The sequence below is a fragment of the Geotrypetes seraphini genome, chromosome 10, assembly GCF_902459505.1.
Source record: "Geotrypetes seraphini chromosome 10, aGeoSer1.1, whole genome shotgun sequence".
NCBI classification, from domain to species: domain Eukaryota; kingdom Metazoa; phylum Chordata; class Amphibia; order Gymnophiona; family Dermophiidae; genus Geotrypetes; species Geotrypetes seraphini.
The window spans coordinates 56,546,636-56,566,793 of NC_047093.1; the positions used below are offsets into that span (position 1 = coordinate 56,546,636).

The following is a 20,158-nucleotide window of genomic DNA, read 5'->3' on the forward strand; positions in this document are numbered from 1 at the left end:
CTTTCTCTGTTCTTCACCTCCATAGAACTCATCTCCATTCCCCCTTCACTTATTCTTCCAGCTCCTATCTTCAGCCCCTTTCTCTCACATGCCCCCTTTTGTAGCCCCCTTCTCCCATCTCCCCCTTTTTTCATCCTCAGCTCCCTTCTCTCACACATTCCTTTATAGCCCCCAAACCTAACCCCCTTCTCATACCTATTCTTCCAGCCCTCAGTTCTAGGCCCAGCCTCCTTATCACACCTGTCTTCCTTTTCAGCCCCTTCTCTCACAACTCACCTTTTGCAGTCCCAAGCTCCAGCCCTCTTCTCCGAACTGCCTTCTTTTAACAGCCTCCTATACCAGGTCTCTTTTCCCAAGAACCCCCCCCCCCACACACACACACTTTAAAGCCTCCTTCCCTCATATGTCCCCTTTTTTCAACCCTAGATCCAAACCCCTTTTTAGCTCCCCCAGCCCCCTTCTCCCATCTTTTCCCTTTCAGTTTCCAGCCCCAGCCCCCTTTTTCTCGCATGTCCCTTTTGCAGCCTCCTTCTCACACATGTCCCCTTTTCTACCCCCAGCCTCATTCTCTTATACATCCCCATTGTCAACTCCCAGCAGGTCCAGCAAGTGGCACTGCTTCCCCCTCTGCTGCCTCCTCCTCCTCCTCCCACCACCTGCTGCTATCAGTTTCTCCCGCCCCCGCAGTGAAGGGAAATGGGACAAAACTCCCCAAAAGCAGCAGCACGTGCAGTTGCTTCCCTCATAAACTGGGAAGAAAAAAAGAAGAAAATTTTTTGCCGTGGGCTCTCTGCAGTTTCGCGTACCAGCTTGTGCTTCTGCCCCGGCGTGCAGCCCTTGCTCTCCCTTCTCACGCAGCGGTTCTAACAGCTTAGACAGCTCTGCGAGCCTCGGTCTGGCAGGTGGCACTTGGAGTGAGGAAGGAGCATGCCCACCCAACCCCCTTCTTTGATATCTGTTTGCTCTGCTCTGATTGGCTGGGTGGTGAGACTTGCCCTGCTTGTCCAGAGAAACAGAGAGAGTCACTCCTTCTTTTTGAATGTCTCCCCTTCCCTTCTCTTCTTCTATCCCTTTCTGATCTTTTTTTTTTTTTTTTACTCTTACTCTTAAGTTTAAAGTTGCCGCGGCGGCTCCTCTCACGATCCCCGCCTGCATCTGAAGCCTTCTCTGACACAGGTGCGGCTTGTGAGAGGAGCCGCGGCGGCAGCTTTGAACTTAAAAATAAACTTCGGGCGTGAAGTGTAAGAGAGCCGGCAAGACCGCACATCACCTTGGGGTCTGCGAGAGAGGGACTGTTGTATGCGCGCAAGCACACTCCTGCTGGCCACGGACCTACAGATCAGGGATCAGGGATCATGGATCACGCAGGTAAGAGTGCGCATGCGCACTTAGTGTTTTATTATAGTAGATGATGATGCAATGGACAGTACTCATGGCAGTCTCTAACCTCCTGTGCATGGAGAGAGGACACATTGAAGGGTCTGGCTTGCAGAAATGGAATATCACAGTTCACAGAGGTGGAATATTAGGAACAAGCCAAAGAAAAAAAGAGCTCCAAAGCTCCTAAGAAGTTCTCCTATAAAATACTAGTGCAGTTATACTGTTCTGCCCAGCTCAAGTCTGGCAGGACCTGACCTGGTTGACCAATCAAATATGCATCTCACTACTTTAATTTGGACACAGATGTTATAAATATCCCAAAATGTCAAAAACAACATTCTGCTTCAGAAGGACCACTGGGACAAATATGCAGTAATCACATTCACTGGTAAATCGTGGAGAAAAACAGATCTCAATAATGTAACTCATGGACTACAATCAAATATGCACAGAAAAAGGAATGTTTCTCTCCCTCAGTTATTAATTGATAAGGGAATGTGAAGGTCTTTAGCTGTGGCAGGGGGCTCAAAGACAAAGCAGTGTAAACATGGGCATGTCAGATAAGAAACACAGATATGAGACCAAAAAATAAAGCCGTGGATGCCTAGGGAGGCCTCTATAAAGCTATGTGGGCCCAATTTCCACTGACAAAAGCAGTTTTGTACCATTCTGCATCACTGACATTCCATGGAGGGCATCTGGACTGGTCTGGTAAGACTAAAGGAAAGAAAATTAGCAGGTAAGATCTACTTTCTCCTTCCTTAGTGTCCTCACCAGACCAGTCCAAGAGTGGGGTGTAGCAAAGCATTCCTCAATATGGGTGGGACTTCAATATCCTTGATTGAACATGCTGAACAAGGAAGAAGTATCTTCTGTGCTGAATTTATGGGAACAAAATGTTTTGTGATTGCCTATAGAAACAGTTATGTTTGTTGTTATTCTAATAAAACTGAGTCAGCACTTGCAACTTTGCTTCTGAGGGCAGAGATGCCAAGATAGGCTGTTCAAAAGCCACTACCAGGAAGACTGCCACACATATGTTAAAAAGATTCTCTCATCTCTAATCCATAGACTTGAAGTGACTTGGGCTGGGCTAGATGTACAAAACACAGTCATTAAGACCATAGGGGTCACTGTTGGCTGATTTTTGGTTGACTCTTGAACAGCGATTGATGTTCCAAGAAGTTTGCATGCAAATTATTTGCACAGAGGTCTCATCTGATCAGTTGCTCTAAGAGCGACTCACACATGTGCAGAGCTGGTCTGGGATTGCCCTAACAGCTGAGTGACAGGGGAAGCCCCAAAGAAGCCTCCTGCCACTCAGCTGTTGGGGCTTTTTTCTTTTTTTAATAGCACAGATGTTGTGCACATACAATATTTGCCTCATTAAAAAAAAAAAATGCTGTGCCACCTCCCTCCCTACTGATGATGGCCCTCCCTGACGACCCCCCCAACTTACCGGGATTGAGGCAGGAGGGATGCCTACCCCCTCCTGCCACCAATGCTCCCCATGGCCCCACCCCACATCCCCCCTGAACTTCTCCCGTACCTGTCTCAGAAGTTGATAGCAGAAGGGATGCCCTGGCCCTCCTGCTCCGAGGCCTGCCACTCCAAAATGATGAGCTTTCCCCTTCCTGTTGCATAATGGCTCAGACCCTGATTGGCTCAGACGACTAAGGCCAAGGGGAGGGCCTTAGGCGTCTGAGCCAATCAAACCTTAGGCTCCTCCCTCTGTATCCCCGGGAAGGGAAAGGCCCGCCATTCTGGAGTGGCAGGCTTCGGAGTATGAGGGACTGGGCATTCATCCTACTGTCTTCTGAGACAGGTATGGGAGAGGTTCAGGAGGTGTGAAGGGGCTGGGGGCATCCCTCCTGTTGATTTTTTTTTTTTTAAAGAAAGGGAAGGGAGGGGATATTTCATGGGGGGAGCGTCACGGCATGGGGAGCATCCAGTGGCAGGAGGGAGTCGGTGTCCCTTCGGGGGGGGGGGGCATCGGGGAGGGCAGTCATTGGTGGTGTTAGGGGGGTTTAATGACCTCAAATCTTATCATGAGCATAGCAGAAACAACTAAATATCTGTCAGAGCTAAAAATCTGGGTATGGATTCAATTTTTAAACATTCATTTAACAAGCTTCCCTTTAGTGACCAGCTGGAGTAAAGAAGATCAAGAGAACCATCAAGGAAATAGAAGGAACACTTTTCTGTGTACTGCAGCAGGTTTTCTGGAGAGATGACTGTAGATTCAAAGTACAGCAGTTCATGAGTAGAAGGAGGTTCCAATGCAGGACAAAATTCCTACTTACCCCCTTGCCTTATTACAGACAGGAAGCCATTGCACTCACTGATGTCAGCTGCTCTGAAAATAAATTAAGCTCTCTAAGATCAGGAGAGTTGGACTGTAATGATGGATGAACAGCAAATTCAATTTTTCTCTAATTCCTACTTTTCTATCAATAATTGTATCTTCATCTCTTACCGTATTCTAGTTTACCATAAGAACATAAGAATTGCTGCTGCTTGGTCAGACCAGTGGTCCTTCGTGCCCAGCAGTCCGTTCATGCGGCGGCCCTTAGGTCAAAGACCAGTGCCCTAACTGAGTCTAGCCTTACCTGTGTACGTTCTGGTTCAGCAGGAACTTGTCTAACTTTGTCTTGAATCCCTGGAAGGTGTTTTTCCCTATAACAGCCTCCGGAAGAGCGTTCCAGTTTTCAACCACTCTCTGGGTGAAGAAGAACTTCCTTACCCATTTAATACTTACTATCTTCTTTTTAATTTTGATTTTGTAAACCACTCAGATGTGCACGATGGGCGGTATATTAAGTGATCAACATGGAAACTTGAAACTCCTGAGGCTCAGATTTTTCACTAATACCTTCTCTGAATCTTGGTAAGGAAGGCTGAAAAAACCTATACTGGTGGTAACCCCCTGACCCTTCAGACCTGAAAACATGATATAACAACTAAGAGAAGTTATTGGATAAGTTCAGGTAACTTGGGCTCTAAAGCTCCAAAATTATTAACCTGTCATTCCAGTTTCCCAGTAGCATACTTCATCTGAAAAGTTGACTATAGAAGAAACCGAAACCATACTGCATACATTTGAGAGCAATGGAGGGTTCACTCCATCTCCTTTCTCATACTCACCTCATTGACGGCATACAGACGATGAAAGATATACTGACCACCACCTCGAAAGAAGAAGACAAGCCGGAATCCCTGAATGGGCACTACTTAAAAGTGAGATACTATGCTGAAGTTCTCCACTGAACTAGGTTACACTCAATAACACAATTACCACACAAGAAACAATGCTGAGCAGATACCCTTTTTCCCCCTCACAGAAAAAGAATTGAATGGCTGTGGCTCAGTACGCCATGGCCATTGTTATCTTCAAGTCAGTCAAATGGAAAAATACTCAAAGAACAGCCAGAGCTGCGGTGGGACTTGAAACAGGACCTCCTGCTTTTCAGCCTGCTGAGACTATTTCACTCTGGAGCAACCTCTAACTATAGCTATGAGCTTTCTCCTGTGCTTAAGAAATGAAATTCACACACTATAAGATTGTAGAAATGAAAGTAGGAAGAAAATCATGTCTCTGCTCCTCTTTCTCCTATCCATCTGCTTTAATCCATAATGAGTAGTATTCCTGATCGTTAAAGAGCTATATATAGAGCTTGCAATTGATACCATAAACAGAAGGATATTGCTCATAATCACAAATTAACACACAGAGATTATAGTCAAGCTCTCCTGAAGTGAACTAAATAGCAGGGGGTCTGCTTAGAAATAGTTCAAGGTGTAACACCATCAATATAGAAGCACTCAAGGCAGCTGGTATTTGAGCTAAAAACAAAGGGCTAGATTCACTAAGCTCACCGTTCGTGTCTCGACCAGTTTGTGAGCCTTCTCCGACCCCAACCCCTCATTAACCTTCTGCCCGATCCGATCCGCACCCGATCCGATCCAGGGAAAATGAGGGAAAATGGCATGCAAAGTAGGAAGGCAGTGATTCACTAAACAGAAGGAACACCGATTGGACTGGCCGATCCAAAAAGAAGCAATTACTGAGGACCAGTTGCTCACGTCCTTGCCGACTGTCCTGCTCTCTGCCGCCCTGAAATCCCAGTATCAAAACTTTTTAAGCACATCTCCTTTGTGCAAAAAGAACATGAAGGCAAGCTCTGCCGACTCTCCTGCTCTCTGCCGTCCTATCCCTGCAGTGTGAGCCCGTGATTTTAACCCATGGGTTAAAAGCGCGTTTTGTTCCTGGCTGCAGCGGGTTCACTTCCATATAGCTCTGGCTAAAGCGTGTTCTGTTCCATTAAACCCCCCCCTCCCTTGTTTTGAACTTGCTTGTGCGGAGAGCAAGCACATGCATGGACCCCTTCTACAGGCAAAGAAGATGGTCTGCACATGCGTCTGGATTGTTCTGCAGCAATCCGTGGGATCGCTTTAGGGCGTGCCTCCAATCGCATTAATTTGCATGAGGATTTGTAATGAATCGGTCGCTCGGGAAGATTGGCCACGGATCTGATCGGCGATTTTAGTGAATCTAGGCCAAAATCTCATTTGAATCTATAGGAAAATGATGAAAACTGTTTTGTAGCCCTCAAGAACATCTGAAGAGAAGCACTCACCAAGCAACACTAAAAGCCAAATGGCATTCCTGCTCTCAGTGAAATAAATAAATATGGTATCCACTAAGCTTACTGTTGGAAGTAGAAGCGATATAAAACCTGAGTCCCAGTCCTAAACTCTTACTGATAGGCACCGAGCCAGCAAGGAGCTCAAAGAATATGTGAAGCATAAGAAAAGGAGAAGCTATGGGGAAACCTAAGCCGCACAGGCCTGACTGAAGCAGTTGCCTAGTACTGCATACAGTCAGCAAGGGCTATTCCCTTTTCGGCAGGGTTGCCCCACCTGACTTCAAAATATTCTAGTCATACAAAAAGCAATAGATTCTAACTGCCATGGCACCTGCTCAGAATTCATCCATACTTAAGTCAGGTGCACCGGCCATTCACAAGACTTATGTGTCGGTGCTGCAGCCTGCTTAGAAGGATTCTCCCTCAGAAAAGTATCCGATGGTTGCTCACTTAAACTCCTTTAGCTGAGACAGACCACAGCAAAAATACTCTCCTCTCTACCCAGTGATGTCAGGAGCTGACAGCTTAAAATGAGGAATTCAGTCTGTATCCCTTACATGTCACAGAGGCTGAGAACTTTCTGCATTTTCATTGGTCCGGAAAGGCACTGGGACGAAAAGGGAGGAAGGGAGTCAGACTCCTCTGAGAGATCCCTTTCACTGTAGAAAGAAAACTTTAATGTTTCTTTTTTTGTTGTTTATAATCAGAGATTTCATCAAAAGAGATGAGAGGGAACAGATTTCTTAAAAGCAGACATCTCACCATGTGAAAATGATCTGTTCTTTGGTGGGGTAGAGCTTCTACTCAATTCTGTTCTTGGGAGGAGAGGCTTGACCTTTATATCTGCAGCTATTCTGGCTGAGAGAACAGCCTTGACTGAGTGCCTAGCTCTAAAGAGAGTTGCAGAAGACAACAGGATGAAATTACCACTTTTCCTTAACTTTCTACAAAAGAATTGCATGATAGCATTCCTAATTCTCAGGTTTCCCTTGATGAAAAGAAGGAAGTTTAGGGGCACGCTGCTTCCACTTCTGGCCAGAATCAATCCCTCTGGGTTTGATAAAGCTGTGTACAAAGGCTATGTGAAATAAACTCGCCCAAATTCCTCCTTAATCATAGCAATACCTCAACCTCAGGAAAAAAAATTCTCAAGGAGAACAGCTTAAAACCAAAGATTGAAATGCAAGGCTATCAAAATAATAGCAAATGCAGCAGAACTTCCAAAGCATATTAAACCCCTTACAGATTACATTGGCAACCTGACCTTTCATAGTTAATCCACTAGCCAACTGAATACCCAAAATTTTAATAGTAAATAACAAAAGATACCTAACTCCCTTCCAACACAGGTTATCCTCCCTCTTATCAGAGGCTGTGGCAAAGAAGAACTTAAGTTTTCTCAGGATTCAATTTTAACCCATTCCTAATATTTATATGCACATATCTCAGTTTGTATGCAGGACTCATGCTAGATAAATGATTTGTGAGATAATAATTTATTTTATTCACTTCTATCTTGTCTAAATCCTAGGTAGATAACAAATTACATTACTGTATATAGGCACTAAAACAATAAATCACATAAACCAATAACAAAACAAAATGCAACCAGCATAGGGAGGGGAATAGGTGTAGAGCCTGACAGGGCAGGGTACTTGAATATTAAGCCGCCCAATTTATATTCGAGCCAACCGTTTTTCCTCATTTTGGGGGGAAAATGGGGGTCTCGACTTATATTCAAGTATATACATTAAGTTTTTCTCCTAACTCTGCAAAAATTGTTTCTTATTTCATCTTGTGACTTATGGGAGATTATGCACTCCTCCATTTCTGAGGCCCCACCTGCTGGAATTCATTTCCATGATCTTCCTTTCCTAAGGCCCATATTAAAGCCCACTTTAAAAAGGAAGATCTGATTTGAAGGATACTTCCACTTCATTTAGTTATCTAGCTCAGTAGCTAAGGCCCAAGAGTATTGAATATAAGGATGCTGCATTTCTAGACAGAAACAGTAGCACTATAAAGAAATAAACATATATACCCAGTGAGTCTTCATTAACAGCTCTCTCAGTGTCTACTACATATAACTCATACTTAGGGATACCATACATCTGGATACACCCAGACATGTCCTCTTTTTAAAGGACTGTCCAGGTGTCTGGACGGTTTTCTAAAACCTGGCAGTTTGTAAGGGTTTTAGAGGACTGTCTAGGTGTCCAGACGTTTTCCTAAAACTCAGCAGTTTGTCCAGGTTTTGGATTCTCTCCAAGTCCAACCTAAATTTCTGTTTACCTTTGGGCTGGCAGCAGGGTTCACCCACAGGTGGAAGCCACATCAATCTCAGTTCTGCCATGGGTACTGGTGGTCCAGGGGCAAGAGCTCATGTTGCAAGCCACTGTTTGGCACTGGCTGGAGATGGCAGCAAAGGCCTCAGCTCTAGCTGAGCTTGGGGCTGCTTCTAGAGGGTATCTGCACATGCACATGATGTCAATGCATCCACACATGCTTGGAAGCCCTCCAGAAGAGGTCCCGAGCTCAGGCAAAGCCAGGACCTTTCCTGTCACCTCCAGCCAGGGTCAAATGAACCTCCAGTGGCTCACAACAGGAGCTCCTACCGCTGGACCACCGGTACGTATAGCAGGACCGTGATTGACATGGCTTCTACCCACAGGAAGAGAGAGGTATCCATCCCATGGGGGGAAGAGGAGGAGGGGAGGGAGAGAAGGAGAAGAGACAAGGTTTGTGTGGGGTTGGGTCCAGGGTGGGACAGGGCAGGGTCAGGGTCATATGTCCTCTTTTTTGATTTAAAAAATATGGTAACCCTATTCATACCTGTCCATAGACTTCTTTCACTCCAAAATATTGGCTGACTGATGAGCTGTAAGAAATTAGCTCATGCCGAACTGAGGCTGGATATGTTTCTACAATCTCCACCTGCCTTTTGTGAAATGTCTTATACCTGTAAACATGAGGGTATCACATAAATAACACTACTATACACAGACATAAAAGTTAGGGTGCATCTATAGCACTGCAGACTTTATTAGATGGTAGGTTTCATAACCTTCCTTTCCAGGTTTCTCAACCCAGACCTACAGTGTCCTCCCCCCCCAAAAAAAATATCTTCCTTCTCAGGGCTATGATGCTGATAGCACTTCTCAACATTCATTCCTACCAGAACACCTGGTCTTGGTCACCCAATGAACCCTATGCAAATTCAGGGCCACAAACTAAAAGTCCTAATGTACATAACTGAAACTACTCCTGGTGAAATTCTGCATGACTGCGCAACACAGAATTTGCACAGAATACCACAGTCACACAGAATTCTCCCTTTCCAATTCAGAATTTTGGACAGCAGTGGCATACCAAGGGGGGAGGGGGAGAGCAGTCCCACCCTAGGTGAAGCCCATAAGGGGGGTGATCTGAGGGATGGCATTATGAACTTCTTCCGGCAGCTGCAGTGTTCACAATTCGCTGATCTTGTCTGCTTCGGGCCTTCCTCTCTGCCAGGTCCCACCTACTTCCTGTTTTCATGAAGGCAGGACCTGGCATTGAGGAAGGCCCGAAGCTGTTAAGAGCAGTGAGCTGTGAACACTGCACAGCTGACCTAGGAGGGGTGACAAAGAGAGAGAGAAGTGGAGGGGGAGAGAATTGCTGTACCTGACTGGGAAGAGGGCGGGAGAAGGAATACCAGGGAAGGGAGAGGAGAAGAAGGGAGGCAGGGGAAGGAAGGGAAGGAAGGAAAGGAGATGCCAGACCATGGAAGGGGAGGGAGAGATGCCAGGGCATGGAGGGAAGGGAAGAAGACAGAGATGCCAAATCAAGGGGAAAGGAAGGAGAGGAGATGCCAGAGCATGCGGGCAGGGAGAGATGGAAGGGAAGGAGAGGAGAAGATAGAGATGTCAGGGCATGGGGGTGGGAAGGGAAAGAGACAGATGCCTGAACAAAGGGAAAGGAAGGAGAGGAGATGGCAGAGGGCAGACAGTGGATGGAAGGGGCAGAGGCTGGATAGAAAGGGCAGAAATAGAGGGCAGATGCTGCATGGAAGGGAGCGAGAGGACAGACACTGGATAGGAAGAAGAGAGTGAAGAGAAGATAATTAAAGCAGAAATGACAAAAAGGTAGAAAAAGATTTTTTTGTTGTTTTACAATAAAATACATGTAGTATTGTAGTTGTATTGATAAATGTTTATAAACAAAAAAATGGAAATTAAGTAATCTTTTTATTGGACTAATTTTAATACATTTTTTACTAACTTTCGGAGTCCAAATCTCCTTCCTCAGGTAAGGCAGGATACCGTAAAGCACAGTTTGTGATTTGTGATACCTGATCTTTGTATTTTGCAATTTGTTCTGCTTGATTTCTCTATATTGTGATTTGTATTAACAGTGTCTTCTAATCCAGTGTTTTTCAACCACCGGTCCATGGACTGGTGCTGGTCCACAGAAATTTCCTGCCAGTCCACAGGGCCGGCACGTGCATCAGGCTCAAAACAGTGTTCTTCAACCGCTAGTCCACGGTGCAATCAATGCAGAGTTATCTTTGAGCCAGCTCCCTTTTCCTCACTGATTCAGTGCATAAAGCCACGGGCAATGGCTCCTACGCGCGTCCTGTGCCTGAACCGGAAGCCTTCTCTCTGACATCACAACGTCAGAGGGAAAGCTTCCAGATGAGGCAAGGGACACGCAAGGAGCCGCTGCCCGCAGCTTTGTGCACTGCATCAGTGAGGAAGAGGGAGCCGGCCTGAAGATAACACCGGGAGCGGCATAAAATGGCCAGGCGGGAGCAGCCAGAAGGTAAGGCATAGCATGGAGGGAGGGAGACAACAAAGGTAGGGGGAATGATTTTATTTTTGAATTTTGTGATTGAATTATGTCAATTTTGAGAATTTACATCTTCTATCAGTGTGTTTTGTGTAGTTTAATTTTGTGGTTAACCATTATGTGTTGTTAATAAAATTATATTGTGTGTATCTAAGAAAAATGAATGGAATAAATAGCGTTACAATTAGTACTATTATGGGGGGTCTGGGGTAGAAATTGGGTAGAGATGGGCAAGGTCTTGCCCATGATTTAGCCCAGTGTTCTTTAACCGCCGGTCCGCGGACCGATGCCGGTCCACAAAATAATTCTTTTATTTCTGCCTGTCCTTAGGTGTAAAAAGGTTGAAGAACACTGTTCTAATCCAGTATTCTTCAACCTTTTTACACCTGTGGACCGGCAGAAATAAAAGAATTATTCTGTGGACCGGCAAACTATTAAGACTGAAATTTAAAAAAAACATTTCTGCCCCTTCTCCGCAAGCTCGGTCCCCGCAAACCATCTGATCCCATCTGCACAAGCCACAGTTATGATTTTATATTGAACGTATTTTATTAAAGTATAAAAAGAAACAATATTCTGAACAATTGTGATTTTAGAAATACAAATATACAGAGCACGGACCAACAAAACCCCTGTCTCTCCTCCCCTTCACATATATCCCCTCTACTATCAAGAAAATTGAACAAGCCAAGTTATTATAGAATGCTACACAGAAATATCATGCTAACAGAATACTGCAGCCCCCAGTTATGTCTCTAGCAGGATATATATTTCAAATCTGATATATTCTAATGACAAAATAGAAATAAAATGATTTTTTTTTCTATCTTTTGTTGTCTCTGGTTTCTGCTTTCATCTTCTTTTCACTCTTTTCCTTCCAGCGTCTGCCCTGTCTCTTCAATCCAGCATCTGCCCATTCCATCCACTGTATGCCCTCTCCCCCTTCCATATGTATCTGACTTCTTTCTATGCCCCTCTGCCCTGTGCCTTCTCTCTCCTTTTTACATCATTCATTCCAGCTTCACTGCTTTCTTCATTTTTATCTCTCCTACATTAGATCTAGCATCTTTATCCCTCTCTCATTTCTCTGCTGACCGTCTTTCCAGCATCAATCTCTTACTTTCTCATTCCTCTCTCTCCTCTTTCCCTCATCTGATCTCTCCATTCCACCCTGACCTCCTTCTCCTCCTGTAATCTCCCTGCCAGCTGTTTCCTTCCTTTTTTCCATCTCCCTTCCCTCCTCCCCCTATCCAACATTAACTCTCTTCCCATCCCTTTCCCTCCTCCCCTCCCAGCAGCATCTCTCCTTCCACCTCCCTCCAGTAGCAGCTCTCCCTTTATCCAGCGGCTTCCCAGCCTCCTACAGTGGCTTCCACCCCTTCCAATTGTTCTCAGTACTTGCTTGACGCAATGATTTACTTAGGCAGACTTGGGTCCGTTGCCGCCTCTGAGGAAAGAGGAAGTTGCCGGTGAATCACTACCTAGCAAGTAGGAGAGCTGCTGGGAGGGGAGACAGCCACCGTCGAAGGCTCCCCAGGATCTTTCTCCCGCATACACTGACCATCTCCCTTGTACCTGCAATTCTCTCCCTGCAGATCATTGATTGAACCATATTCTTGTCATTCCCTTCTTGGTTGGGGTGAGAACTTTTCAGCACCCTTTGTAGAATGAATTAAATGTATCTCACAGGGAATTATTTATAAATCCTATTTGTCAATGTGTGTGTGTGTATCTGTGTTTTGGGGGCTAGGTTTAGTTGCAGGGGGTAGTTTAGGGGTGGGGCAGATGGTAGACCAAATGCAAAGAGTAGATTTGTGGGGTGATAGAGTTTGGGGTGATGGTGGTGTGGGAGAGAGGTTTGAGCTGTTAGAGGGCTAGTTATAGGAGTGAGGGGAAATTGCTGGGGGTGTTTTGTAGGTTGAACAATTTGGGTTAGTGTGATAGGTGCAGGATGAGTAATTTGGGGGGTTGAACAGTTTGGGGGAGTGGTGGGGCAGTTGCATTGGTAGTTTTAGGGGTGGAGCTCTTTGGGTGTAGTAGGAGGGTGTAGTTGCAAATAAGTAGTTTGGGGTGAGGATAGTTTGAAAGGCTTGGGAAGTTTTAGGGATGATGGGACAGTAATGGGATAGTTTGAGGGATAGTTTGAGGGTTCCTCCCAGCCTTGGACGATCAAGACAGGCTACCGACATCAGGACCTTTCCTCCCTGAGTCCCGCCTATTTTGTTTCAACTTCATGTTTCCAAACAGGCGAGACTCACAGAAGGAAGGACCAATGTTGGCAGCCTATCTTGATCGCCCGAGGCTGGGAGGAACGGCAGTCGGCAGGAACTTGAACTGCCGACTCAATTTCGCCTGCCCTGTGCGGACCGGCAGAAATTTTCTGCAGACCGCCACCGGTCTGCGGACCGGCGGTTGAAGAACAGTGTTCTAATCCACCTTGATCTGTGAGGTAAAGCAGAATGGAAATGTCTATGTTAAATTAAATTAAATCAGCCTGTGGTAGCCTGATCATCACTGGCTGAATATTGACTGGTAAGTATATTGGATGCGCTTTTGTAAACCTTTACACACAAGCCAAAAGCGTAATTACAGTATATAGCATTTCTCTGAGAAAACTAATTTTTACATTAGTACCGATTGTCCTTAAACCATGTAGCTTAGCCAGTTGTCCACCGGAGCTCTGCAGAACATGCTTGCTTTAGACCCCCAATAACGTGTGAACTGAACAATTGGGTACATACCCATTTTGACTGTCTTCAAGAATTTGCAGGGTCTTTTGCATGTTGTTATCTAGTTCCTGCTGAAAACTCTCCTGCCTTAGCTTGTCCAACATGATGTCAAGAAGAGCTTCTTTTACCTATGATATAAACAAGGACCTCTATTTCTCTAAAGAACTAATGTTGTTCCTGAGGAGAGCGACAGCTTTGAAAGACAGGGAAGGAAAAAGGAATGAAAGGGAGGCCAAAAAGGAAACAGAAAGGTAGTGAGATGAAAAGGATTAAAGGAGAAATGGATTCAAAAGACATGAGACAAGGAGAAGGGCAGAGAAAGTGAGGAGAGGAAGGAGAAGGGGAGGCAGAAAGAGAGAAGAAGGCAATTCTGGCTTTCATCTGTACATGATTTTCTGAATCGTATTGCTGCCGACATTCTTCTAGCTTCTTCTGAAGCTCTTTTTCTTGTTGGAGGAGGCCAGTTTCCAGAACATCCCAGAGATTGGCAGCTTCCCGGGAATAGTTGAATAAGTCTTTACAGTTGTCTTCGGTATGCCTAGTCAATTTCTTCAGGGCTCTCTAGAGCAGCAAGAGAAAAGGAAAATAATTGATACAAAAAAAGAGATCTTATCAGTATGGTTAGCAAGTACTGATATTAAATACAGACATCTACTACACACCATAAATAGCATTCATCAGAGCAGCAAGAAGATAGGCAGGAGCTCCTGATGGAAAAAGAGACTTTTTCTGAACTTAAAGCAAAGGATGAGTTGGACATTGGGTCTAAAAGAAAATGTGTGAGAATTGTTTGTCTCTACTTGAACTTTGTTTTATTTCTTATTTTTGGGAAATGTCAGAGAGGGAGGATTACATTACATTACATTCTGATTTATATTCCGCCAAAGCCCTTATGAATTCACGGCGGATAGCAATATATTACTATTACTGGGATCAAACCCAGTTAAACATAACGCAATGACAAATAAAACATTAACAGTGGAAGATGATACATTTCAAGATAAATTTTTCTTAAGAATGTCTTTAAAAGTTTTCTAAAAACGGTATATTGACCTACTAATCTTATTAAAACAGGGGGATCATTCCAAATTAAAGGAGTCTGATAAAAGAAGGATGCCTTCTATTGAACAAATGATCTAATTGTCTTTGGTAAGGGAAACTGAAGATAGAATTGCTTCTGTACAATATAACCTGGTCTTCCTGCTAGTAATGAAATCAATTCCACTAAATAATATGGCACCTGGCCATATAGAATGTTAAAAACCATAATACAAAGCTTAAAAGAAATCCTTGCATTTACTGGCAACCAATGTAATTTAATGAAAAATGGTGCGATTCTATCATATTTAGAGTTGGAAAAAATTTCCCTCATCTCAGTATTCTAGTCTGAGATGCTGAGCAGGCAGAACCTCCACCTTCTTTTCTCCCAAGAGGAAAAGAAGTAGAGGAGGTGGCCTAGTAGTAAAACCTGCTGCCTCAGCACCCTACGGTTGGGAGTTTGATGCCTGTCTGCTCCCTGTGATTCTGGGCAAATCACTTAACTCTCCATTGCCCCAGGTACCACAGTTAGATTGTGAGCCTGCTGGGACGAGTAGGAAGAATACCTGATTGCTATTTAATTAATTGTAAACAGCTTCAGGTGAATCTCTTCAAGATGAAATCGATGGGGTTGGGTGAGAAACTAACTGCATGGGTCAATGATTGGCTGAGTGGAAGACTTCAGAGGGTGGTGGTCAACGGCACCCTCTCTGAGACATCGGAGGTGACTAGCGGAGTGCCGCAGGGATCAGTCCTGGGACCATCCCTTTTCAATATATTCATAAGGGACTTGACCCGGGGGCTTCAGGGTAAAGTAGCACTGTTCGCCGACGACGCCAAACTGTGTAATATAGTAAGTGAAAGCAATCTCAAGGATAGTATGAAGCAGGATCTGATCACGTTGGAAAACTGGTCCTCGACATGGCAGCTGGGCTTCAACGCTAAGAAGTGTAAGGTCATGCATCTCGGCAGCAGAAATCCATGCAGAACATACACCTTGAATGGAGAAGCACTAGCTAGGACTTCAGAAGAATGGGACTTGGGAGTAATCATCAGTGCAGACATGAAGGCTGCCAAACAAGTAGAGAAGGCCTCATCCAAGGCAAGGCAAATGATGGGATGTATCAAGAGAAGCTTCGTTAGCCGCAAACCTGAAGTCATAATGCCACTTTACAGAGCCATGGTGAGACCTCATCTGGAATACTGTGTGCAATTCTGGAGGCCACATTACCGTAAAGATGTGCTTCGAGCCGAGTCGGTCCAGCGGATGGCCACTAGAATGGTCTCCGGACTCAAGGGTCTCTCATACGAAGAAAGACTGGGCAAATTGCAGCTCTATACTCTAGAGGAACGCAGGGAAAGGGATGACATGATTGAGACATTTAAATACGTCACAGGTCGTGTCGAGCTGGAAGACGACATATTCGTTCCCAAGGGACCCTCGGTCACAAGGGGGCACCCGCTTAAACTCAGAGGAGGGAAATTTAGTGGTGACACCAGAAAGTACTTCTTCACAGAAAGGGTGGTGGATCATTGGAACAAACTTCCGGTGCAGGTGATCAAGGCCACCAGCGTGCCCGACTTTAAGAATAAATGGGACATCCACGTGGGATCCCTACGAAGGTCGAGCTAAGGAACTAAGTCATCAGCACTCAGACTTAATGGGGTGGGTCAGTAGAGTGGGCAGACTTGATGGGCTGTAGCCCTTTTCTGCCGTCATCTTTCTATGTTTCTAATAAATCTAAAATTATATGAGGTAAAGGTATGCAAAGGGAATCACAAATGCTAGAAAAATTAAAGCAAAATTTCATGGTGACTTTGTTTTGAATGGAAAGTGGATCCCAACTCAGTCCTTCTGTTTGTGAGAAAACTTGTCCAAGTTTAAGGTTGAATGGCAATTAACTATTGGTATCCAAAACATGAGGTCCGAGCCACCAGGAGCAATAAAATATTGTTGAAAAGCCATTTTGAGAGTCACCAACATTTTTGGGAACCATCATACAAATTTAATTTTCATTCTCCACTCTAGTCCCTAAGGAAGTTTTGATAATGAAACCCATAGCATCGGGTGTTTAATGAATAGGGGGGTGGGGGAAGGAGACATCTTTGCTGAAGCTTAGAATGACTCTTTTATTAGAGATTAAAATGGCTTCCAGCTACAAGGCATCACATTTGGCTAGTGCTGGCTCTAATTCAGATAAGTGACTAGAACTGAAATGTGTGATTTAATTTTGAATGAGGGACTAAGTTAAAATGTATTTAACATGAGGTGTATATACACAAACTTTGCTTATGTAAATCAATGATAGACAATGGTAAAGTTTATCAAGTACATTTAGTTTAGATATTTTAGGACTTCAGAGGTGACACTTGGACCAAATTGGTTAGAGTGATTTCCCACCGTGTCTTTTCACTAGTCCCATTTTTTAATATATAAATATCTTTTTCAAAAACCACTCTATTTAAAGTGCAATCAAGTGCTTAAGTGCTCATAATATTTCAAGTAGTTTGTTACTTTGTAACCACATATTTATTGTCAAGTAACAAAGTAACTTATTAAACTTAGTAGCAAAATTGCTTAAGAGATTTAGCTGTAGTCGTATCGGGGAGGGAATGTTACTGCTGACACGATCATATTTCGCCGAGAAGGCTGTTTCAAGGCACACTCCCCCTAGAAATACACAATAGAATACATCAAAGCAGCTTTTTCAAAAAGGGAAGAGTGAAAAGTACATAAAGCTTGTTAGGTCCAAATTGTCAGTCAAGAAAAAAGACTTTTCAATATACAGTGGTACCTTGGATTACGAGCATAATCCGTTCCAGGAGCATGCTCGTAATCCAAAATGCTCGTTTATCAAAGCGAGTTTCACCATAGGAAATAATGGAAACTCGCTTTGATACGTTCCCACCCCCCCAGGCCAGGGCGCTGCTCCCCCACCCACTCGCAAAGTTCCCCCTCCCGTGTGATCCGGAACCCCCTCTTGAGAATAGGCACCCCCCGCTCGACCAACTTTAACTCACCCCCCCGTCTGGCACCGTCACAAGAACCGCTCCCCCCCCCCGCTCGAATCCCCCCCCCCGCGAGAACAGGAACCCCCCACCCGACCAACTTTAACTCACCCCCCCTTTGGCACCGGCACGCAGCCCACAAGTGCCGGTGCCGCTTGAAGATCTTCTTCTTCTCAGTCTCTGCCGGCTTTGAGCATGCATCTGCGCATGCTCAAGCCCTTCTAATTCTCCCTCTCGCCTCGGCGATGCATGCTCAAAGTCGGCAGAGACTGGGAAGAAGAAGATCTTCAAGCGGCACCGGCACTTGTGGGCTGCGTGCCGGTGCCAAAGGGGGGGTGAGTTAAAGTTGGTCGGGCGGGGGCCGATTCAAACGGGAGGGGGCCCTTTGCGAGTGGGGGGAGTGATGCCGGTTATCGGGGGGTGCTCGCAAATCGAGTCAACACTCGGTTTGCGAGACACGTTTTGCGAGAATGTTTTGCTCGTCTTGCAAAACACTCGCAAACCGAGGTTTGACTGTACTATGTGTTAAAGACTCAGAAAGATTTTTAAATGGTCACAGCGTTTATAACTGACAGACATCGCGGTCATGTGACTTCAAAGGAATTTTTTTAAATAGTCAGAGAATCAGACCAATGTCATCCACTCTACTTCTCTGTTTAAAACAAAAGGTTCAACAGAGTTGAGTTTAAAGATTCACATCTGTTCTTTGTAACATTCCCTTCCCAACATGACTACAGTTAGCGATTATGCTACTAAGTTTAATAAGTTACTTTGTCAGTTGACATTGTGGTTACAAAGCAACAAACTACTTGAAATATTATGAGCACTTAAGCACTTGATTGAACTTTAAATAGAGTGGTTTTTGAAAAAGATATTCATATTCAGTGGTACCTTGGATTACGAGCATAATCCATTCCAGGAGCATGCTCGTAATCCAAAATGCTCGTTTATCAAAACGAGTTTCCCCATAGGAAATAATGGAAACTCGCTTTGATGCATTTCCCCCCCCCCCCCCCCCCGAGAACCGGCATTGCTTCCCCCGAAGGCCCCCCCTGTGATCCGGCACCCCCCCTGCGATTCGGCACCCCCCGCCACGATCCGGCACCCCCCCTGCCGCGATTGGGCACCCCCCGCCCCCACCGCAATTGGGCACCCCCCCCGCCGCTTCTTACCCTCATCTGGGCACCGGCACGTCCTGTGCTTGGTGCCGGTGCCCGAAGATCGGCCTCTTCTGTTGGGCCTTGAGTATCTGCGCATGCTCAAAGCCTGCGAGTTCACGTTCTGAAAGTATACCACTGCATATAAAAAAATGGGACTAGTGAAGAGACACAGTGGGAAATCAATCTAACCAATTTGGTCCAACGAATGTCACCTCTGAAGTCCTAAAATATCTGAACTAAATGTATTTGATAAACTTTACCATTGTCTATCATCGATTTACATAAGCAAAGTTTGTGTATATATATACTATAATTTTTTGCTTATTTGAAACTGAATATAAATAGTGAGTGCCTTAAGCTCTATTTAGATTCATCATGGTACAACCTTACAAATATTTTTTTGGATATACAGAAGAGCAGATGGCAATTTTAATGCAACGCTCTGCACTTTTGGAAGAACAAAATGTTACCACAGAAGACAATATTAATGGGATCAAGAGGTGACCCAGGGAACTACAGACTGGTGAGTCTGACCTCGGTTCCGGGGAAAATGGTGGAAACGCTGATAAAAGACAGCATCGAAGAGCATTTTGAAAGAAATAAACTTCTAACCATAAGCCATGGCTTCTGCAAAGAGAGATTGTGCCTAATGAACTTACTGCACTTCTTCAAAGGAATTAACAAATGGATGGACAAAGGGGACCCCATAGACATCGTATACTTAGATTTCCAGAAAGCCTTTGACAAGGTATCCCATGAACGCCTACTTCAGAAACTGAAGAACCATGGGGTGGAAGGAGACGTACACAGATGGATCAGAAATTGGTTGGCGGGGAGGAAGCAGAGGGTAGGAGTGAAAGGCCACTACTCAGACTGGAGGAGGGTCACGACTGGTGTTCCGCAGGGGTCGGTGCTCGGACCGCTGCTATTCAATATATTTATAAATGATATAGAAACAGAGACGAAGTGTGAAATAATAAAATTTGCAGACGATACCAAACCATTTAGTGCTGCTCGGACTAAAGAGGACTGCGAAGAATTACAAAGGGACCTGAACAAGCTAGGGGAGTGGGAGATGAGATGGCAGATGAAGTTCAAGGTAGAGAAATGTAAAGTATTGCATGTGGGAAGCAGAAACCCGAGGTACAGCTATACGATAGGAGGGATGCTATTGACTGAGAGTACCCAAGAATGGGACTTGAGGGTAACAGTGGACAAGACAATGAAGCTGTCGGTACAGTGCGCGGCGGCCACTAGGAGAGCAAATAGAATGTTGGGTATAATTAAGAAGGGTATTACAACCAGAACAAAAAAAGTTATCCTGCCATTGTATCGGGCGATGGTGCGTCTGTATCTGGAGTACTGGGTC

At 44.8% G+C, this 20,158-nt stretch overlaps 1 protein-coding gene across 2 annotated transcripts in view; it reads right to left on the reverse strand.

Moving 5' to 3' along the window:
- Window positions 1-20,158, reverse strand: part of CCDC180 (coiled-coil domain containing 180) — a 161,483-nt gene that overhangs the window by 82,438 nt on the left and 58,887 nt on the right. For both annotated transcript variants that reach the window (XM_033961663.1, XM_033961664.1), the window contains exons 14-16: window positions 13,970-14,143; window positions 13,595-13,710; window positions 8,859-8,985 (exon numbers count right to left, since the gene is read on the reverse strand). In XM_033961663.1, coding sequence (XP_033817554.1) covers window positions 8,859-8,985; window positions 13,595-13,710; window positions 13,970-14,143 — 417 coding nt within the window. The remainder of the gene's footprint in view (window positions 1-8,858; window positions 8,986-13,594; window positions 13,711-13,969; window positions 14,144-20,158) is intronic.